Source organism: Ochotona princeps, chromosome 1 (genome assembly GCF_030435755.1).
Source record: "Ochotona princeps isolate mOchPri1 chromosome 1, mOchPri1.hap1, whole genome shotgun sequence".
NCBI lineage: Eukaryota > Metazoa > Chordata > Mammalia > Lagomorpha > Ochotonidae > Ochotona > Ochotona princeps.
In genome coordinates, this window is record NC_080832.1 from 76,179,226 (window position 1) to 76,203,142 (window position 23,917).

The 23,917-nt window shown below is 36.5% G+C and overlaps 1 protein-coding gene across 1 annotated transcript in view; it reads left to right on the forward strand.

The window, feature by feature from the left end:
• Positions 1-23,917, forward strand: part of IBTK (inhibitor of Bruton tyrosine kinase) — a 71,165-nt gene that overhangs the window by 14,623 nt on the left and 32,625 nt on the right. Inside the window, exons 5-17 of the mRNA XM_058661145.1 lie at positions 4,116-4,226; positions 5,447-5,617; positions 7,011-7,128; positions 7,219-7,399; positions 9,871-9,994; positions 11,421-11,598; positions 13,624-13,798; positions 14,819-15,421; positions 17,213-17,299; positions 18,362-18,444; positions 18,526-18,563; positions 18,952-19,048; positions 23,393-23,494. Coding sequence (XP_058517128.1) covers positions 4,116-4,226; positions 5,447-5,617; positions 7,011-7,128; positions 7,219-7,399; positions 9,871-9,994; positions 11,421-11,598; positions 13,624-13,798; positions 14,819-15,421; positions 17,213-17,299; positions 18,362-18,444; positions 18,526-18,563; positions 18,952-19,048; positions 23,393-23,494 — 2,068 coding nt within the window. The remainder of the gene's footprint in view (positions 1-4,115; positions 4,227-5,446; positions 5,618-7,010; positions 7,129-7,218; positions 7,400-9,870; positions 9,995-11,420; positions 11,599-13,623; positions 13,799-14,818; positions 15,422-17,212; positions 17,300-18,361; positions 18,445-18,525; positions 18,564-18,951; positions 19,049-23,392; positions 23,495-23,917) is intronic.

Below are 23,917 nucleotides of genomic sequence, written 5' to 3' on the forward strand. Positions count from 1 at the left end.
GACTGACCTAGTCCACCTTTTGTCTTGACAGAAACTGATGTTGCCCAACTGACCCACACCCATTCCAGTTTTTACTGTTTGTTGCTACAGCCCAGCCACAACTGGTCCACGCCCAGACATAGCTCCCGTGTGGTTCAGTGGGTGCGAATATCTCTCTCAGCCCATCCTATACCCACCTTGGCTCTCAGATCAGTGGATGCTGGAGTCTAGCCCAATCTGGCACAATCCAGACACAGTCCACACCCATGCTGAGGGATAGTCATGTCCATCCTAGATCGCTGCCCCATTGCAGCTCTCTCACTCACCAGTGGGAATCACAACCTATCCCACATTATTTGCAACAGAATCTGCCTCCCTAGACCATGTTCTCTCATATGCTGGTTAGTGTCTTTGCCCACCCTAATATTACCTGTCCCCTGATCTGACACTCTCTGGTTTTTACTGTGATCCATCCCTACCAAGTAGGCCCTCAGCCCTGGCTAAGTGTGTGTATAGGTGGTGGATACTAACTCGCCCAGCTCAGGTTCCCATGTGGGCTGGTGCATTGATCTGACCCAGAAAAGTCCTCCAGCTTCTCTCCTCCAAACCGCTCGTCTCGGCCCCTTCACTTACCTGCACGTATAGTGTCATTGTCAGTTGAAGTCCCCCAGAAGTGATTCCTCACCTGCAACTTACTGCCTCAGCGGTCCTCCCTCCCACACGTCACTGTACCTCCTTCCCTCACTAGTGGGAGTGCATGGGTTGCCCAGCCCAGCCTTCTGAAATCCAGCTTTTTGGTGAGGTGGTGTGCTGGCCCGGAGCTCTGTCTGCCCATTAGGGTCTGAAGCTCCTGGCACATGTGCTGGCCTGGAACCTTCCCCCTCCGTCCACTTCAGTTCCCCAAGCCCAATAACCAGCCCATTAGACCAGCTTGCTAACCTTGGGCTCTCCCCTCCTCTCTTCCCATGCTGCCTAGGACCAAGCACCTGGGGAAATCCCCAGGGTCTCTCTCCCTGTCTGGATGAGCCCTAGGTTCACACAGGCCCGGTTGGCACCATCCCAGGCTCCCAGGATCCCATGCCAGTGCAAAGACAGTAGTCATCCATGCTGGTGCCAAAGTTGTATTTGTTTCCGTTGTTAAAAATGAAATTCTTCTACTTTTCAAGTGAATTTGCTCAAGTCCAGTGTTAACATTTTTTGCAAGCAATCCTGAGTTCTTTAGTGTAACCTGTTGTAAAACTTTAAGTGATACAACTTAAGGATTTGCTTTTCACCTTTACTTTTTTTTCTGACTTTGAAGTTAAAAAAGCTGCCTTTGTACAGAATATGTATTTCTAGCTTTTCAGTTACTACAGTACTGGTTCTTCTCAACTTTGACCTAACCTTAATGGATTACATACTGACAAACGTTTAACCCTTGTTTTAAGATTGAACTTTCAGTTTTTAGAGCTAGTTAGAATTCATAAACCTACAGTAGTGCCAATTTATGATTGTCTTCCTGGTGTGATTATTAATATATTCATTTCATTCTAAAAAGTACTATGGTTATCATTTTTAGGGCTTCACAGAATACTATAGAGTTTAGTGTTGTTTTATCCTTAAAAGTTATGATTTAATTCTGGTAATTATTCACATGAACTTGGAAAGGACTAATAATGAAAGAACTTGAGATGGGCAGAAACTGTAAGTCTGAGTCTTTGGTGTCTGAGTCTTTGGTGAATGTGAGGGATAGTAAGTATTTTTGGCTAACAAGTTCTGTCTCTATGGAGTTCAGAGCTTAAATATACAATGAGTTTGAGTGGATCCTCAGAATCCTTAAAACGGTGACTCACTCCTTAGCAGCTAGGAATGATTAATCCCAGTTGGAGCATAAGAAAGATGCCTGTTTTTCTTTCCCCAGAGTTAGTGCTTTATACAGTCCAATTTCATGAATGCTTTAAAGAGAAAAAATTTTTATACAAGAGTTAAAAAATTATGGTGGTATTAGGAAACGAGGCTGATGTACCTTCTAATTAGATATATATACTACAGAAGAATGGAACATATTTCAGCACAATTATAGGTAGAATAGTCTATTCAAAAAGGAAGTCACATTTTAGCTAAAGCAAAGGTATAGGATTATTCTGTGAATGTTTAAGAATCAAGGGAATTTCATTGTTACGAATTGAAGATTCAGGGAATGGATCATGTATGGATTTGAGAAGGAGGAAAGAAGTATAAGTGTCAGTCAGGGAAGAGAAAGTTGAAACTAATGGTGTAAAAAGCTCTATTAGTTGTTGAAAAGGGGTTGTTTCTGATGTAGGAGCAAATCAATGACTATTACAGGGTAGAGGGTGTTAATATTATCTTTACTTTTTCCAGATAATTAAGAAAGAAATATTGAGTTGCTTCATTTAAAGCTTAAGTTGATGACTTATGCTTTCAGATAATGATAGAAATTAAAAGTTGTAGAGTGGTATCCTAATAATGAATAAAATGTTTGTTTCTGATTCATAAAATGATTTTTCCTTTGTAATTTCTAGCTTTAAGGTGCAAATTTGGATTTTAATTTTACATGTCTTTTTATGTTATTTTTTTTTACAGCTAAATGAAATAAAGACCTTTCCAATACTTTTGTTTATTTTTTGAGTGGCATATTGATTGTGTTGATAGAATTCTCTGAGTTCTCTAAGGATGCATGTAAATAGAGCTTATAGTTCATTTTATAGTTTTTCATATTCCAAAGGATTTTCACTTTCTGAAAAATGATTTCAGGATTTCTTTATTTCCCAGTCATGTTTATTTCCTAATTTACAAATATTTACAGGTAAGAAATACAAATGCAAGTAATGTTTTAAAACAATATAGAACTTTTTTGTTGACTATTGCAGTATTCTTGTCTTCTAGAGGGTGAATAGTGGATTATGTGTGTGTTGTGTGTGTTGGCATAAGAAGGTTCATGCAAATGAGACAGAAAAGAATGGAAATAGGAAAGAAAAAATAAATATAAACAAATTTTTTATATTGGAGAGTGAGATATACAGAGAGGAGGAGTGAGGTATACAGAGAGAGCAGATCTTCCATCTGCTGATTCACTCCCTAAGTGGCCACAATAGCTGGAGCTAAACCGATCCGAAGCCAGGAGCCAGGAGCTTCTTCCAGGCCTCACAGGCTGGTGCAGGATCCCAAGGTTTTGGGCTGTCCTCTACTGCTTTCCCAGGCCACAGGCAGGGAGCTGGATGGGAAGTGGAGAAGCCGGGATAGAATTGGTGTCCATATGGGTCCCGGCTCGTGCAAGGCGAGGACTTTAGCCACTAGACTACTGTGCTGGGCCCTAAACCTTTTTGATGTTACATAATAGCATTAAATATGTATTAGATAAAACTAGAGATGGAAAACAGACTTTCTGCCTCTTCATCCCTGTGTATAAATAATTTAAGGCATTACCACAATTTTTATCATTATTTGGTAATTTTTATTTTTCTTATCACATTCTGCTCAATTCTTACTATTTGTATTTTATTAGTTTGGAACACAACTAGGCACTACATCTTGTAACATAACCATTACGTTTTTCCTTTTTAAATTTCTTCTGTAGGTGACAAGTTTCATTATATATTTTTTTCTTTTTTCATGTTAGAGTAGTGTACATAATTTTAAAATAAAGCATACATATTTTTATGTTTCTTAAAAAATTTTAAACATTTGGTACAAAGTAGAAATAATAGTATAATTAAGCCCCGTGTACCTATTATGTGGTTGAAACAATTAGAATATTTGAATTTTTTTTGTAATACAAAAGATATTATGACCAATGTTGTGGTGTAATGGGTAAAATTGCCTCCTGGAGCACCAGCATTCCGTATGGGGCAGTGGTTCGAGTCCTGGCCACTCCACATGTGAGCCACTTCCCTGCTAGTGTGTGGGAAAGCAGAGATCTGAATCCTTGGGCTCCTGCATGCAAGTGCCCAGTGCCTGGCTTTGGATTGCCCCATCTTTGACTGTTGTAGCCGTAGTACCGGTGGAATAAAAGATCTCTTTCTGTCTCTTCCCCCATCTCCTACTCTGCCTTTTCAATTAAGAAAAAAATCTTTAATAAGTAAAATAATATGTGCTTAATTTGAGAAGTTTAACATTATTTTCTTATTTCCCCTTAGGTGGTACTTTGCAAGTTTCATTCAGTTTTTTTGTCCCAGAAAGGGCAAGTTTATACCTGTGGTCACGGTCCTGGAGGACGTTTAGGCCATGGAGATGAACAGACATGCTTGGTAATTAGAATGTTACTGTATGGATCAGCTAACAGTAATAAAACTGATCAACTAGAAGTTTTAGCTAACTAAGTTTTTTTTTAATCAACTGTGAAGAGAAAATAGCATCAGTTAATGAGAAATTACTTTTCTAATACAGTGTCCAAATTAAGAACAATATGGTACAGTGTTATGGAAGAGAAATAATACTTTGTTTTCAGCAAATGTTGAGTCAAAGCGTGTATAAATAAGCTTTGTAATATTTCCAGAGTTGAAATAAAAAAACTAATTCTACAACCTTTTTCCTAAGGCAGTCCAGGTTTTTTATTTTGAACTTTTATGAAAGTATCTGGGATCCAGAAATTGAGCCAATGGATTCATTGCATGATCAAGAAATTGATTAAGTTACTGATTAGTTTATGACATTCCAGAAAATTGGCTCACTGGGGTATTTTTAAATATTTCTTTTTGAGGTGATTATTGGTGTATTTATGAACTCTTCAAGGTTGGCTTTCAAAAGGAAAGAAAAGGAAAGTGGCAATAGCTTTTTTTTTTTAAGATTGACATGTTTTAGGTAATTTTTGTTTTTATGCACTATCATTATCATAATCTTCATGACACACCTTGTGTGTTAAGAGAGTATCTTCCTTTTATACCTAATAATATAAATAAAATCATTTATTGGTTGCTTATTTCTTTCAGAAGAAAATGATATACAGAGAGGTTAGGGAATTTTGAGATTAAATAACTTGTGAGTGGCAAGTCACATCTTGTAACACATCAGAGGTCTCACATGAGAGAAACCTTATATATGTAAAGAGTAAGATTTAAGCTTAGGACAGGTGACTCCGGAAGAAGGGAAGCCTGGATTCCCTTATTTTGTCATTATTTTTTTAATACCAGTGAATATTTTGAGTTCTCTTTACTCGTTCTAAACAAATATATGCTTGGAATGTGATAAAGGTTTAAAAATATTTATTGAGCTGAATTCTCTTATTGGTTAATTATTAATGATTGTTTATTCAATTGATTATTTTATTTATGTCTTTTCTGGTTTACCACTTCCTTTATAAGCCAATGGAATATCCTTTTAAACTTACCTGCTCTTTGTTGGAATATAAAGGTTATCTGTGATAAATATGGATTTAGTCGTGTCATGTTGGACATAATATAATAATACTTTAATTGCACTTTAATGCAAATAGTTAATATATTATATTGAAATTAATTTCATTTTAAAGGTTCCCAGACTTGTGGAAGGATTGACTGGCCACAGTTGTTCACAAGTAGCAGCTGCTAAGGATCATACTGTTGTATTAACTGAAGATGGGTGTGTTTATACATTTGGTCTAAATGTTTTTCATCAGTTGGGAATTATTCCTCCACCTGCCAGTTGTAATGTACCCAGACAGGTAAGCTTCTTTATTTAAGCAGTAATGTGTTGTAAAACTTATATGAATAAAGATACTAAGGTGTTGGCAGAACAACTTATTTTACTGATTTAACTTCATGTTCAGTGGGGATCATCATGTATGTTTAAATATATAAATACACATATGTATCTATATTTAAATTTTCACAGGTGAAACTGAGCAAAGTACAAATTAGCATTTGTTTAGAATAACAAGGAAACCACTTAAGAAGTGAGATATGTAGTAGATTAGCTGTCAAACCACCCCAGATTCAGTGTTGAAGGATTCATAAATTTAGATTTAGGAGATTTGAAACTTAACAGTTTTTACGTCCTTCTTAAGAAAAATGAAATTTATCAATACAAAATGGGCCAGTATAAGTTAGTTATTCAGAAACTCAACTTTAATCAGATTTATTAAATCTGCCGATCTGTGGGTGTCATACTTGGTAGTTGAGAGAAAACGTGGATCTAGAAGTCACTATTCTTTGTTCTTTCTCCCTCCCACGTGCACAACTATCACAAGAGAGTGCCCTGTGTACAGCCACTCAGGAACTTACGGTACACAGAGCTGAGATCGGTGCTCTAGTTTAATGTGTTATTAGAATCGTCACCCATATTTGCTGATTTAATCCTCTGAAATTAAAATTATTTCTGGGTATATATATTTTTTTTAATGAAGTGCTTAAGTCTAGTACTGTTATGTTTGGGGTAACTAATGAATCAATAGAAATCATCCTGAAACAATTAGAAGTCTTCAACCTCAAATTTTTCAAAAGAAACGCGATTTGTGATTATTTAATCATTTTATAGACTTAGAATATTTTTGGAGCTCTAAATGGATAAAGACATGTTTACTATTCAGAATGAGGATCAGTTGTGACTCACAGAAGCCATTTGACAATGCCTAGAGTTATTTTTCATTGTCAGAACTGACATAAAGTAGAGCTAAGGGGTGCTGCTAAACACCAAATGGTGCATAAGACAATCCTTCATAACAAAAACCTCTTAGGCCCAAATCTCAAAAGTGCCTCTGTTATAAGAGCCTGGATGTGTCAGATTTGAAAGTACTGTGTTTTCTAGTAAAGAATGAGAATGCCTGTTTTACATATTACTGTGTAGGAAAACATAAGTAACTGAAAGATAATGATTTGGTTTTTGTACTGTGTCAGTTTTTTTATGTTACAACTGCTGATTGAAAGTGCATAAAGATATTTTGTCGTGAGTAGTCTGCATCTTAATTAGTGCTGAGCTCTGTTAGCAGTGATTGGCCTTTGTTCTGGAGGAAAACTAGCAGCAAATATACCATACAAATATTTACCACCCTGGTTTACTGGATTTTGAACTCTTGTACTAGGGTATGTAGTAAGTTGCAGTCTTGTCTTTTTGAAAAGATACAGGCAAAGTACCTGAAAGGACGGACAGTGATTGGAGTAGCAGCAGGCAGGTTTCACACAGTGCTGTGGACACGAGAAGCTGTTTACACTATGGGACTCAACGGTGGACAGCTAGGTAGGAGTCACTTTTTGCTTTGTCAAGCATAATTTGGCTTTTGAGATGGGTATTCTATGATTTGTTTCTTTGTGTGATGATTTTTTTTAGGCTATTTGCTAGATCCCAATGGAGAAAAATGTGTGACTGCTCCTCGTCAAGTTTCCGCTCTGCATCATAAGGACATTGCTCTGTCTTTGGTTGCTGCAAGTGATGGGGCGACCGTCTGTGTTACCACAAGGGGAGATATTTATTTGCTTTCAGAGTACCAGTGCAAGAAGATGGCTTCTAAGTATGTACCTTGCTGTGTAAGAAACATAACTTTAATAAATCTCCTCTTTTAACACATATCCTGAGTATTAGTTTTATGCTGTGCTTTGTAAATTTCCAGTGGAAGAAGTTTTATGTGTTTAGGGAAGGGAGGGAGTCAAAGTGTTTTCTTTTGATCTTGAGCTTTTGGCAAGGATCCAGAAGATACAAGATTTCTCTTGATAAATTGTAAAACAGTTTTTCTGACTTACATTTAAATTGTAGTTTCTCTTCCTTGTTTATGCCTGAGATACACAAAACTAGATTGCTTATAATTTTTGTTTGTGGCAGTATTATCATTGACTCATGTATAGCCTTTTTAAAATTATACACTTACAGTTTGCTTTAAAAATAATTATATATGTGAACTCTATATACATATAGGTTCAGTGTTTATACCTATCTACAATTTTTTAATCTCTGTATTCTCCATTGTTTTCTGAAAGCATGTTTGAATAACATGCAGTAAACTAAGATCAGAAAGTCATAAAATTTTCATTATGAATAAATTTATCAGTTGGAATTTTTTGTTTTCTGAGTAAAAACTTTACTCATAATGTATCACTTATAATTTCATTTTGAAGAATGTGTGGAGCCAAGTGTTTAAAACAGTTGTGAAGTAAATGAAGGTGTAGTCTTTGCTTTTGTTTTTAATATATTTTCAGTCTTATAGTTAAGTAATGAGTAATTCATATCTAATATGATAGCAGTTTTTTTTCTTTTGTATTGGAAAGTCAGATATACAGAGAGGACGACAGACAGGAAGATCTTCTGTCCGCTGCTTCACTCTGCCAGTGGCCTCAATGGCCAGAGCTGAGCAATCTGAAACCAGGAGCCCGGAGCCTCTTCTGGGTCTTCCACACGATTGCAGGGTCCCATGGCCTCGAGCCGTCCTTAACTGCTTTCCCAGGCCACAAGCAGGGAGCTGAATGGAAAGCAGTGTCGCTGGGATTAGAACTGGTGCCCATATAGGATCCCAGGGCATGCAAGGCAAGGACTTTAGCCACTAGGCTACTGCGCTGGGCCTGATAGCAGGTTTTGCTACTTTTGTAGAATTTTTTTTTTTGCTTTTAGGCTACTATTTCATTACTTTATATAATATTTCAATATTTAATTATACCAAAAAATACAGGAATGGAAATTTACACAAATACAACTGATCTCTGTAAGATATGGATCTTTTTTGGTGGAAATAGTCATGAACAAGAATTTAGAGCATAATTGAAAGCAATTAGGAATTTAAAATTAAATGCGACAAAATGCTTTTTTGCTAATGTGAAAGAGATGATAACTTCTTAAACAGATTCCATTTATGAAGTTAGCTCATGAGCTAAACATGCCAAATGTCAGTTTGTCACTAACTACATCTGTTCCAATCAATTAGAATGTTTATTTTGACATCAATTATAGATGATATTTCAGTGTTAAACTGTGAAATCATGATTTTTTTTTTTAAAGATTTATTTTTGTTGGAAAGGCAGAGTTAAAGAGAGAAAGATATCCTTTCATTTAATGGGTCACTCTGAAACTGGTCACAATGACCAAAGTTGGTTTGATTTAAAGCCAGAAACCAGGAACCTCTTCCAGATCTCCCATGTGGGGGTATGGTCCCAAGGATTTGAGCCATTCTCCTCTGCTCTCCCTAAGCGATAAGCAAGGAGCTGGATTGGAAACGGAGCAGCCCGGACTCCAGCTGTCGTCTATATGAGATGCTGGCACTACAGGTGTAAAGCACCTGCCCCCAAAAATATGTTTTCTTAGAATTGATTAATTTTTTTCATAGCATGAGGTGGTTTTGGCATATTAGGTTGTATTTTTAGTCAACATTTACAGTACATTCCATAAGCATAAATTATATCCAAACTTTCACATGAAAATTACTATAGAGTAAGTTATGACATAATAGTTCTGAATTTCTATAATGCTTTCAAACTGTCTGAAAATGAGGACCATGATTAGAGTAGCAGCAGGCAGGTTTTACAGTGCTGTGCACATCAGATAATAGGTGTAATTAAAATGTGTGGCTAATTAAGCAATTGAGATAATTCATGGTAAATGACATATTTATGATTGACCATATTTCAAATTTAGGATTTTTATTTCACTTGAGGTTTGATATTCTCTTTTCTGTTAAAGTGCAGATACATTTAGGAGGTTATATCCTTACAAGTTGCTTAAGTTCCATAGTGAATGTGTGTAGTAACAAGTGGGGTCTAGATATTTAATGTTCCTTGTGAACAGAGATATTGGAGTGGGAAGGACTTTCCTTAGAAATGGCCACCTTTGAAGGCAATATTTGTGGAAAAGAAAGTCTAGGGATACTAATGACTCAATGGTTTTACTTCACATTTTCACATGAGTGCCTATAAGTTATTGTTTAAATACTAATTTTTAAAAATTTTAACATATGTGTTTTAGACAAAATGTAACTCTAGAATTTTTTTTTCTACCCAGGCAGCTGAACTTGAAAAAGATTCTTGTGTCTGGGGGTCGTATGGAATATAAGGTCGATCCTGAACATTTGAAAGAGAATGGGGGTCAAAAAATTTGCATTCTTGCAATGGATGGAGCTGGAAGGGTAAATATCATATTCATGTAGAAGTGTAGTACTGTAGTCTCAGTTGACAATGTAGGAGACCTGATAAAATGCAAATATATTGCTATGTTGAAGATATTTGTTCCCAAACTTTGTTTTTGACATCCAACATTAATTAGCATGGAGTGTGTATTTCAGAGATGTTGCACAGTATTTCTTAGTTAATCTGTACTTTTTCTTTTTAAATAAAAGTACTAAGTTTTTAATTCACTTTTTCGATTTCATATTCTCATGGGTGTACATTTGAGCTTTCTGGAGGCTGTGTACTGGATGAATGCACAATGAACTGAATGTGGAACCAAATGGATTTCAGATGTCTTCTGTTAAGCCAGACATTAAAAAAAAGTAAAAAAATGATAAAACAATGGCAGCCTTCTCCTGTCTTTTTTTTTTTTTATATTTATCTCCACTTTTCAGTAATTACTTTGAAATAAAATTTTAATTAAAAAGCATGACTACGTTAGGGCTGGTATGGTGGCTCAACAACCAGATCTTCTACCTGACAGTAACTCCATGGCATATGGGCACCTGTACATGTCCATGCTGATCTACTTGTGATTCAGTTTCCTGCTTATGGCCTGAGAAAGCAGCCAAGGATGGTCAATTTCTTGGGACCCTGCACCCGTGGAGACCCACAGAAGCTTTTGATTCCTAGCCCCTGGCTTTTTTTTAAAATCTTTTCTCTGTAAATCTCTTTCAAATAAAAATACATGGATTTTAAAATGAATAAAAGAGTAAAAAAAAAATACATGGATTTTAAAAGTAATAATTAAACATAGGTGTGGAGTACACTGTGATATTTAGATGTAATGAGCATAGTATAGACTGATTTAGCTGAATTAGCTAACATACTTCCTTTATAATTATTTTCTGTAAAGACATTTGTAATTCACAAACTACTTTTAAAAATGAATTATAATTTTAAGATCCACTTTAAGAAAAATGAAATTTTTAAAATAAGATTTATACTTGAAAATCAAAATTAGAGACATAGACAGTGAAATTCCATCCATTCGTTCACTCACCTAATGGCTGCAGTGGCTGGAGCTGGGCCAAACTGAAGCCAGAACTCCAGGGATTCTTTGGAGTTTCTGAGTGCAGGGACCCAAGTACTGGGTGCCATTTTCCAGTGCCTTCCCGGGCACATTACTGCGGAGCTTGGTTGACAGTGGAGCAGCCAGGATATGAACTGGTGTCCATAAGGGATGCTGGCACTGCAAGTGATTTCTTTACTTGATATTCCACAGAGCTGGTCCCAAGATAGTTTTTTAAAGCCAGTTTTTAAATGTCCTCTCTGGAAGAATGAACATTGACGCTTACTAGAAGTTTTATTTAGGCAATATTGTGTCTAGATTTTAGATTTTGGTGGTTATGTTTTATTTCCTAGTGTGATTTAATTTTGTTTTAGGTGTTTTGCTGGAGATCAGTAAGCAGTTCTCTCAAGCAATGTCGTTGGGCTTATCCACGCCAAGTCTTCATTTCTGACATTGCTTTAAATAGGAATGAAATTCTCCTTGTCACGCAAGATGGGGAAGGATTTAAAGGGAAATGGTTTGAAGAAAAAAGAAAGAGTTCTGAAAAGAAAGGTCAGTTCATATATGTATGTAGACAGCCTTTCAGTTAACCTTTAATTTGACAAGTATCATTAAAGCTAATCAAGTATTACATTTTTACCCTTATTCCTTCTGTCATTGTGATTAGTTTAATGCCAGTGTCCCATTGGGCTGTAAGTGCAGTGATGTAAAAAGCTGCCTATTCTGTATCTTTATTTAACATTTGACATATGCCCTGATATATGTTAGTCCATTATTAAGTTATCTGTTAAATGAGTAAATTAGTAAATGTTAAATAAGTGTGTCTGGTTACCCAAAAAATTTTATTTTCATGAAAATCGTAAAACAACAAGGGAATGAGTTTTTGCTAATTTACTGGTAAGTTACAATTCTGTCCCCTTTTAGATTGTTTAAATGTGTAAACGTTTAGAATAGCTTTACAATATACTTGATACAGGATGAGATTTTAATGATAGAAATATCTGCGTTGGCCTTTTGTCTTCAGTTACTTATAAACATTTAAGGGCAATAGACATGTATGTTATTGTAGTTCACAGAGGTAAGTATTAATATTGCATGCAAAATATTTAGAAGCTGGAATTCCTCTGCATGGAGAGCAGATAACTAATGCCTGCTAAGACAGTTATAGGGTGAATTTAAGTCACCAGCACCTGAGTTTGCCTTGTAAATATTGAAAGTTTTCAGAACTGTGTCTTAGCATGTATTCTAATCTCAAACTGCATTCATGACCTCATGCTCTCGCATCTGCTTCCCAGTGTTTTCTTGGCAGGTAGTTATGCTCAGTACCCACATTCTTTCCCCAACCAGCCAATTAAGTACCAGGTTTGTTACTTCTGTCTCAGATGTTTCAGAAAAATTTCCACTTTCCTCCAGATTGATTTTGACAGTCTTAATCCAGATCATTTCTATTCTTTTTTTTTTTGTGTGTGTAGCACAATTCAAGTTTATTCCATTTGTTCTTGCAACACAAAACCTTAACACAGATTTAGCATTCGGATATACAGGAACTAGGATACTCAGAGAGACCCAACTGTGTCCAAAATATAATATTTTGAAAAAACTTAACTCAAATATATCAAAATGCACAAAGCACTAGTCTTCCGCCGTTACTGATTAGAAAGATATGATTGTTTCTCCATTTACAAAATATAATCAGGACAATTTAAATTTTTTAATTTTTGCATGCAGAACACTGCAGTTGCTTATTTATGTAGGAGGGCACTCTTACCAGCTTCTCTATACACAACTAAATTTACAGTATTGCATGGAAGAAAACAGTAGCTCAGTTGAAGTGTTAGAGAAAAAAATCAAATAGTTACATAGACTGAAAAACTCATTATTTCTATTCTTTTTTAGACATAAAGTAACATCCCAAGTGGCCTTTTGTATCCATTCTTCCCTTACTTTAAAAACCATTCACAGCATCAACAGGAATCATTTCTTTACAAATAAATTTCATGTCTGTGTGAAACTAGCACATGCTTTATTTTCATGGTCTGTATTTGACATGGAAGGATAGCATTGTTTCTCTAATATTTGTTATCCTTGCTAGACTGTACTCTGAGTTTAAGGGCATAACTATTGTTCACTACTGTGTCACTAGGGATGGGTTGATGGTCTCTATGTCACACATGGCTCATATACATTTGTTATTTAGCACAGTGTGTTCACACAGATATTTACTGAATAAATGCAAGAAAGGGAGGAAGCAAATAAATAGATTATGATATATGTTTTTAATGCAGATTGAAGAACTAACAAGTTTAAGTTCGGTTGCAGTATGGAAGATATGGTTGTTGAAAGACAGAATTATCCATAATTGAGAACTCGTTGACCAAAAGTTCCCCTTAGAAGAACCAGTATATAGAGTGTAAGATGCTGTGATGAAGAGAGAGAAGATACAGTTCTTCAAAAGGACCTCATATGTATAAAAAATGTCCATATTCTCCCAATCGTTTTCCTGTTCGAGTTACTTTCAAATCCACTCAACTGTTTCAGTAAGGATTTAATTAATGCAATTTTTTTTCTTTTTAACAGAGATTTTATCAAGCATTCATAATTCCTCCTCAGATTTGTCTTGTACTTCTGATACAAATACTGTATATGAAAGAATTCGGCTTGAGAAAATCACTTTTGCCCATAGAGCTGTTAGTGTCAGCACAGATCCAAGTGGATGTAACTTTGCAATACTGCAGTCAGATCCTAAAACAAGGTACATTGTTTGTGTTAGCTTTCACTTTTATGTGGAATGATCACTTAGTGTTTTGTTTTGTTTTGTTTTCTGTAGCTTCTTGTGGAAATTTAATTTAAGGGCTTTTAGTAAGTGTTGTAGAGACTTAGATAAGTAAATATGTTAGTAGGATAACTCTTAGGGTAAAATGTGTTGCACTAGATATGACTTGTATTCCCTGTAGTTTGTAACAATAATATTTGCTGAAAATATTGAAAGTACATATATGTGCGCATAGAAAATTTGTCTTTAGTGCTTCATGATGTAGTTTGGATTCTCAGACTTTAAGAAATGCATTATAACTATTTTCTGGGCAGTTTTTAGAGTTTTTTAAACTTGAATATGATTAGCATTGACAAAAGAAAAGTTGGTATGTGGCCATCTATAAGACAGTATCTCAGTTCAGATGTCCCTGTCACATCAGAAGACAGGTTAAGTAAGAGGAAAGAAGTCCTAGAGCAGGGTGATTGCCCATGCTGGCTTCTCTATGTAACACTGGGAAGCCTCACAGTCCAATGCAAATAGTGGTGACCCCCTCTACCTCTTACATTTCCTCAGTAATACTGAAGGAGCAGGCCTGCTCCTCTCTTCTGTCTAGCATATTTGCAGTTTCTGTACATTTGGTTTTCTTTACTTGTAAAATAAAGAATTAAAAAAGAAAAAGACTGAGAAGTACACTGTTAGGTCATACTTTAATGTTCTCAGTTACATGTTTAATGACTTAATTTTGTGAAACACCCATTTAAATTTTTATTCTAGCATTTCCTTGTAGAAATTAATGTTTTTTTCTAAAGGAATGCTTAATTCTTATAATTTTTGTTTGAGAAACATACATAAAAATACTATAGAAAGTATATATATATATGGCTGCACTGTTCTCATATTTTAGGAACTGGAAGTTAAATTTTCTAATTGTCATGAATACTACACTTGGAAAGGAGAATTGATTGGGGAAAATTGTTTCTATTCTGAAATAAAAATGAATTTTTATTTCATTTCTAGCCTTTATGAAATTCCAGCTGTGTCCTCATCATCCTTTTTTGAGGAATTTGGCAAACTGTTGAGGGAAACAGATGAAATGGACAATATTCATGATGTGACATTTCAAGTTGGCAGTAGAATCTTTCCTGCACATAAATATATTTTGGCAGTCCGTTCTGATTTTTTTCAAAAATTGTTTCTCTCGGATGGCGCAACATTGGAATTTACAGATATTTACCGAAAAGATGAAGATTCTGCAGGATGCCCTCTTTTTGTGGTCGAAAAGGTTCATCCTGACTTGTTTGAATATCTTTTACAGTTCACATATACAGATACTTGTGACTTTTTAACTCATGGGTTCAAACCAAGAATGCACTTGAACAAAAAACCAGAAGAGTATCAGGCTATTTTGCATTCTCGTGTGAATAAAATGAATGGTCATTCTGATGATAATCAGAAGTCAACATTAGAGATGTTTGAAAATAATCAAACTCATACAGTTAGTGAAAGGCAGAAGAGCAAACCAAAATCTTCTAAGAAAGGAAAAGGTTTTGGAGAAGATGATCCTATAAGAATGTTGCAAAATGTTGCCAAGAAGTTTGGCTTCAGTAATTTGAGTAGTAGGTATGACTTTTATTATGCCTATGCCATAGTCTTCCTTTTCAATATTTGCTCCTGTTTGCTTTGCTCTCTTTTTGTCCCCTACCGCTTCCTGTCTTCTCCCACTGTTTCCCTCTCCTGTCTACCCTCTTCTTTTGAAGGGTGAGGTACACAGATACATTCTGTCTGAATTTTCCAGCAATCTGTTGGGCTGTTTTAACTAGAATATTAATGAGTTTCAGCACATTATGTTGTCAGTGTGTAACAGAGATGTGAAATGGCAAGAAATGTAATATGCTGGGAAGTTCTTTGAGATTTATACAGTATATTCCTGCTAGGTCTCCTATTACTGGCTGTGACAAGTTGCACATGAGCTTCAGTTTCTTTATAAAATGATGGGGATAATAATCACCTTGTATTGTTGATAATACTTTGTCTTAACAGCATGTGTAAAGTGCCTAACAATGTCTGTCACATTGTAAACCAGATTCTTCTCTTTCCAATAAACAAATAAACCTTTTAGAAAGACATATGAGCAGAGAGGGAGAAATGGAGAGAGCTAATTCACCTTTGAAATGGCTGCAGCAGCTAGGACTGAGCTAGTTCTAAAACAGGAGCCAAGACCTCCACCCTTTGGGTCATCTTCTGCTGCCTTTCCAGGCACCTTAGCAGAAGGCTGTATCAGAAAGAGCGTAACCAGCACTGAAACAAGCTCTCAGATGGGAGATGCTGGTAGTGGAAGTAGTAGCTTACTTGCTGTGCTACAGTGCTGATTCCTAGAGTTTTTTTCTCAGTTTAAAGGCATTTATGTTGTTTGTGGCAGCATAACCTTAGCTGTAGCAGTGGGAAGAGGGAGTAGTTTATAATGTGTTTTCTATTTAATATGTAATGTAACTTCATGCCATAACTTTGATTAGGTTTTACTTTCTTTGGGGGGGAGGATGGTCAAGAATGTCTGTTTTAAATACTAAGTAAAATTGCAGATGGAGCTGGTACTGAGGCACAGTAGGTTAAGCTTTTGCCTGTGGTGCCATCATCCAATATGGGTGCCTGTTTAAGTTCTGGCTACTCTGCTTCTGAGTCAGCTGCCTGCTAGTATGTCTGGGAAAACAGCAGAAGTGACTGAGTGCTTGGGGGCCTGAACTCATGTGGGAGATCCAGAAAAAGCTTTTGGCTCCTTGCTTTAAATGGCCCAGTTCTGGCTGTTGCAGGCATTTGGGGAGTGAATCAACAGATGGAAGATCTCTCCTTTTTCTCTCCCCTTTTCTCTCTGTAATTCTGCCTTTTAATTAAAAAGAAATAAATCTTTTTTTAAAAAATATTTTATTATTATTGGAAAGCCGGATATACAGAGAGGAGGAGAGACAGAGAGGAAGATCTTCCGTCCGATGGTTCACTCCCCAAGTGAGCCGCAACGGGCTGGTGCACGCTGATCCAAAGCCGGGAACCAGGAACCTCTTCCGGGTCTCCCACACGGGTGTAGTGTCCCAAAGCCTTGAGCTGTCCTCGACTGCTTTCCCAGGCTACAAGCAGGGAGCTGGATGGGAAGTGGAGCAGCCAGAATTAGAACTGGCGCCCATATGGGATCCCGGGGCTTTCAAGGCGAGAACTTTTAGCCGCTAGGCCACGCCGCCGGGCCCAGAAACAAATCTTTTTTAAAAATTGAAGAAAAAATATATTTTTCTTGGAGGAAGATTTTACAGATATTTTTAGAAAACAACATGATTCTTAGACATATAGTTATTCTTGAATACTTGTTTATTTTGTTGATTTTAATTTACCCATGAATTTTTAATTTTTACCTCTTCTTGATAGGTTGGATGGAGTTCGATTTGAAAATGAGAAAATTAATGTCATTGCCAAGAAAACTGGTAACAAACTGAAGTTAAGTCAGAAAAAATGGTAAGTTGGAAAATGAGGGTTAAATTTTTTGTGTCTAGGTTTTGATCTTGGAAGTGTGGAAATAGAGCTTGTCTCATACACATATGAAGTAAATGTATAGATAGTTGTCCTCTTACCTTTTTTGGACTTCATTTTGGGGAGTTAAACTGTTGAAATAATGGATAAAATGTTAACTGCCCAATAAGATTTTGAGTGATGTTGATACTTTCTAGTTACTTTCTGTGGAAGAGAGAAATTTTTTTTTACTTGTTTGTATTTTATGTCTTATTCTGAGTAGAAAATATTTGCCTGAAAACCAAATTATACATTTTCATGATGATGATGCTATTCCCTTGAGTATAAATCTTTTCAATAGTAAACATATCATCCTACTTATGCTTGTTAGTAATAGTTTTGTGTATAGGCATTTGGATTTTATAAGTGATAACCGAAGGGGAATGGAAATTGTGGAGGTGGCTTGACACAGAAATAGTTGTTTGAATAAGTGAACTAGAGCTTCAGATATAATACTTCCTTTTGCTTTAGTAACATGTTGACTGAGATAAAAAAGCAAATGAGAAGATAGGCTGTTTTGAGTATTTTTCGTTATTCAGTTCACTTTTCCCATGCAGTTTTGGTTTTAAGACTCATTACCTATCTCCTCTGAGGTGGAAGAGGATTGAATGCAACTGACGATGTTTTTTAAATTTTTATTTCTTTCTTTATTTTTTTCACACCAGGGGGCTTTATAACTAAAGAAACCATAATTACAGATGTTCCAACAACGGAAAGGGTGGTCCAGCCAAACCATGTCTGCATTTCCGCATGGCCTAGTGGCACAGGCCCTGACCAGCTGCCGCCCTGTCAGTCCCCATCCAGTCCCCAGTTGTTTCTGGCCCTGCTGAATAGGTCAGGCTGACAGCCCCCTTCCCTGGTTCTGCCACAAGCTTCCCTATCACCCACAATTTTAAGAAAATCTAGAAATCAATAAAATCTTGTTAAGGCAGATACTGTAACAAATGTACTCATTTTCTGAATTTATAAAGAAATGGTACATGCTTCAATTAAGTATTTTTCTTGCAGTTCATTTCTCTGTGATGTAACAATGAAATCAGTGGATGGAAAGGAATTTCCTTGTCATAAATGTGTTCTTTGTGCTAGACTTGGTAGGTACCCATTTTGTTTGCTACTGATTTATTTACTTTCTTATTGTTTCAGTATTCTTACTGCAGTTAATTTTCTTTCAGAATATTTTCATAGCATGCTGAGTAGCTCATGGATTGAGGTAAGATTTTAATAGAAACTGCAGAAATTGATTACTATTGTTTGTTTTTGTGGAGTTAGAATTTGATTTTTAGTTTAGTTTTTGATTGTATTAAACTTTGTGCTAAAGTCTGCTGGAAGATTATGACATTTAGAAGCTAAAATTGTTGCTAAAAAGCTACAAAATTTTCCCATTATTTATAGATGTAGGAACACCAATGTGTTTCTTGTTTTCAGAGCTTTTCTTTGTTTTCAATACGAAAAGATGTTTTAAAAGTGAATATATCTCATTTATCTTGGTTTTTAAAGACATTGTAAATTCTGTTTTTAATATGATTTCTTTGTTTTTCATTTGAATAAACTAGAATATGGTAATAGTTTATTTAATTATTTCCTTTCTTTTTATTTAGGCTTCCAGTTGTGCAGCTCTGGAAATGCCAATACATTCTGAAATTCTGAAAGTTATTTTGGACTACCTCTATACTGATGAAGCAGTAATGGTTAAAGGTATAAATAACAAGATACTTTACCTGTATTGCATTTAACAGAGTAATTTCATCAACATGTTACAGTATCTTTAGGTTCTTTAGGTTCTACTCAGAATAATCTGTTGAAAGTCTTGAGTTAGAATAAGCAGTAGAAACGATTCATGACAGGGAAAAAACAGAAAAAGAAATTTTCATGACTCATGAAAATGAACCCTTTAAAAATTATATTTAATAGTTAATTGGCAGTTCCATTTTCCATGACTTCTGCAGTTTAGATTAATCAATAATCAAGCAAGAATTCTTTCGTAACTATATGTACTCCTCTCCATCCTGTGCTAACCTGTCAAATGTGAAAGACATAGACTAAGAACTAAACCAGAATTTCTTTCTTTTTTGGTTAGGATTTATCTATTTTTTTTTTTTAAAGATTTATTCATTTTATTACAGCCAGATATACACAGAGGAGGAGAGACAGAGAGGAAGATCTTCCGTCCGATGATTCACTCCCCAAGTGAGCCTCAATGGGCCGGTGCGCGCTGAACCAAAGCCGGGAACCTGGAACCTCTTCCGGGTCTCCCACGCGGGTGCAGGGTCCCAATGCATTGGGCTGTCCTCAACTGCTTTCCCAGGCCACAAGCAGGGAGCTGGATGGGAAGTGGAGCTGCCGGGATTAGAACCGGCGCCCATATGGGATCCCGGGGCTTTCAAGGCGAGGACTCTAGCCGCTAGGCCACGCCGCCGGGCCCCTATCTATTTATTTTTGAAAGGCGGATTTTAGAGAAGAAAGGGACAGAAGGTCTTATATCTGCTGGTATATTCCCCAAGTGGTCACACTGGCCCACGCTGAACTGTTCCAAAGCCGAGAGCCAGGATCTCCTGTGTGGATGCAGGGGTCCAAGGCTTTGGGCGGTCCTCCACTGCTTTCTCAGGTCATAGGCAGGGAGCTGGTCACAAATGGTATACCTGGGACTTGACCTGGTGCCCATATGGGATGCTGGTACCATAAAGCAGAGGATTAGTGAGGTGTACCATTATATTGGCCTGCGCCAAAATTCCTGAAGAGTACATTTGTTTATTTTGTCAAGCAAACTACCATGTTTCAGTAAGTAGGTATCTTTAGTTATTTGTGTATTAACAATGTACTGTAGTATTCATTTAGCCATTAGTTTTTAGCTGCAGCTGTGTGTTGGGAATTTAAAAACAAACTCCATATTGTGAAAAATTGTGGAGGTTATTGTGGTTTTCAGATGGGTAGGTTCCTGTTTTTCATCATATGTTAGGAATTTCCATCCACTGTTCCTGCAGATGTTCTTCCTACACCTTTTTTTCTCTTTCTGAAGCCCCCATATGTATCTTGATATGGTCGATGATGTTCCACAAGTCTCTTATCCTTTATTACTTTCATCTTTATTTTTTCCTAATCCTTTCATTGCATAATCTCATCTGGCCATTACTTTCTATCTTTTCACTGATGTTCTAGACATAATGAGACTTTAATGTGCGCTTTTCTTTGGCTCTTTGTATATATTTAAAATAACTGATTTAAACATTGTCTAATATGTCCCTTGTCTTGATTTCCTCAGGGACAGTTCTGTTGGCTACCTTTTTTCCTGCATGTGAGCCGTATTTCCCTTTTTCATTACATCTCTGCATCTTTGTAATATTTTTGTTGATAAATGGATATTTCAATAATGTAAAACTAAGAAGTCAAATTCTCCCATCTCCTTAGGATTTTTTTTGTTACTGTTTGTTTAATGGCTTTTCTGAACTAATTCTGTAAATTCTGTGTTCTTTGTTACGTTTGATTTCTGAACTTTCTGCTTGGTTAGTTTAGGATCAGCTAATAGTTACACAGAATTTTTCTTAAGGCTTAGAACCATTCATATCTCCCAGTCTTCGGCTATAGGTTCTCTTTTCTGTTTTGTGGTTACACTATTAATGCTCAGGTAGACAGGTTACTAGTCTGCTTTTAGCTTTTATTTCTAGCTCTGCAGAACCTCATCATAAGCCAGAAATAAGAGTTGGAGCCTTCTATATTCTGTCTGAATATGTGCAATATCTCTCCATATTTGTGTGGCTAGAGTCACAGGAACAACTTAAAAGTTTTCAGATTCCTGAGTGGGAACTGATGTTTTGTACATAGGATAAACAGCTGCTTGCAGCCTCAGCATCCCATATTGAAGTGCCAGCTGCCACACTCATATCGGAGTGCTGGCTGCTGTTTTGATCCAGCTGGTTAATGTGCCTAGAAAAATGCAGAAGATGACCCCATTAACTAGTTGGACTTTTTATTTTTTATTTTTATTTTTTTATTACAAAGTCAGATATACAGAGAGGAGGAGAGACAGAGAGGAAGATCTTCCGTCCAATGATTTACTCCCCAAGTGAGCCACAATGGCTGGTGCTGCGCCAATCCGAAGCTGGGTCTCCCATGCGGGTGCAGGGTCCCAAAGCTTTGGGCCGTCCTCAACTGCTTTCCCAGGCCACAAGCAGGGAGCTGGATGGGAAATGGAGCTGCCGGGATTAGAACCGGCGCCCATATGGGATCCTGGCACGTTCAAGGCGAGGACTTTAGCTGCTAGGCCACGCCGCCGGGCGCCAAACTAGTTGGACTTCTTGCCACTTGTGTAGGAGATCATGATGGAGTCCAAGCTTTTCAGTGTGGTCTAGTCCAGCCCCAGACATTGTGACCATTTGAAGAGTGAACCAATGGGTGGAAGATCTCTCCCTCTGTTTCTCTCTTTCTGCCTAACAAAGTTTTAAGAAACTAAAAACAATGTCAAAATATGTACCACCTTTGTAGTCCACTCCAGATGTTGTGAATGAAATAGCATATGTTAAATGAGTTAAGTAACAGAAGATTATATTTCTGAGGGCCAAATTTTCGAGAGCATATTTTGACAGTTTTTTTTTTTTTGTTTGTTTGTTTTGCTCTTATGCTGGCACTCTTGTGTCTCTTGGGAGGACTGTGCCCCTATTAGGTTATGACCCTTCCTCTGGGACCTCATTTAACCTTAATTGTGTCCTTAGAGGTACTCACTGCAAACACAGCCACAGTGTGATTAGGGCTTCATCATATCATTTTTGAGGGGGCTACAATAATTTAGTGCCTCACAATATCACATTCCACAGCTTTTATTTTTTAATTGTTTCTTCAGTGTTAGTTTTAGCTGTCATTTGGATATTTGTTAAAACTGCTGTCATCTTAGGTAACCTCAATATTACTCAGCTGCTGCCTCTTGTTTTCAGTTCTCATCAGCCTAACTTTGAATTAGGTCAAAAGAAGTGGGCCTTTCTAGTGGGATTTCCAAGGAACAACCAGACAGGATAGTGATGGTAGTTCTTTGTTGTTCCTGCTCAACTGTTCCTCCTTCTCCATGGCTGATTGGCTGCTTGCTTTCACTGTAGTTATGACTTGTCAATTTTCATACAGGTTAGGTTTTTGTTACTTGAAACACTTGAAAGAGAAATTATTTCATATTGTGAATTTTTATAATTTTGTGATATTTATTTCATAATGAGTATACGGGAGCTGGACTCAATTATAAATGAGAAATTTATTTACAGATATTCTGAAGGTAATTTGGTAGAATATATTTAGTATGATAGCACTTTGATCACATTAGATCAGTGTAGAATTTTCTTCTTGATGTGAACCTAGCAAATTTTGCGCTTTGGAACGTTTTAGGTGTTGAATGTTGGGTTTAGAGATGCTGAATCTTATACTGCTGTGTAGGAAGGAAGAGAAAGTTCTGAATAAGATAATCTGCAATTTATTGTTTTCATTAATATTACCAACTTTCTTGAGTAAACATGCCCCAGGTTGTTATAAGTCTTTGACTAATTTCCATAATTCTGACAAAAATGATCTTGACAATTTTTGATTGTTTTCTTAATGCTTTTATGGAGGAAAGGAATTTGAAAAGGTTTTAGTTTATCATTTCCTGTGATTTCACTTGTCCAGCATTTAAAAAGAAACTGTTTTCTACTTCAGTGTGTGTGTGTCTGTGTGCCTACCAAACTACATAGTGCATATGTGTATTTGTGTGTGTAAAGATGTTGATATTTGACTACTCCTTCTGTTTGAGAAATGTTGCTCTAATAACAGAGTAAACTGTAACAAGTCAGACATTCTAGAAACTATCACTTTATGTTGCTTACTTTGGTCATTTGATGGTGTGTTATGTTCTAGCCTTTTATCTAAGAGGTAGAAATATTTTGATATACTTATTTTTGGGATAGTTACTAATCCAACATTTAGAAAATCATTGTAATTTAATTCTCTACTGTCTGTATTAATTCAAGCTTTTCTTACTGGCTGCGATGTAATAAAGTAATCATTTGATTTTTCTTTTTTTGGTAGAATCTCAAAATGTGGATTTTATTTGTCGTGTTCTTGTGGTGGCTGATCAGCTTCTAATAATACGATTGAAAGAAATTTGTGAAGTGGCATTAACTGAAAAGCGTGAGTATTTTTGACTTAGAGTTTGTAGGGTTTTTTCTAAGTTGTTTCAGGATTAGTGTTTTACAGTTTTTTTTTTTTAAAGATTTATTTATTTTTTTATATTGGAAAGTCAGATATACAGAGAAGAGGAGGGGAGAGAGACAGAGGAAAATCTTCTGTCTGCTGATTTACTCCCCAAATGGTTGCAGTGGTTGGAGCTAAGCTGATCTGAAGCCAGGAGCCTGGAGCTTCTTCCAGGTCTCCCACACAGGTGCAAGGTCCCAAGGCTTTGGGCCATCTTTGACTGCTTTCCCAGGCCAAGGATGGAAGCTAGATGGGAAGCAGGGTCACTGGGACAGAAGCAGCGCCAATATGGGATCCTAGTGCGTGCAAGGCAAGGACTTTGGCTGCTAGCCTACCCCGCTGGGCTATTTTACAGATTTT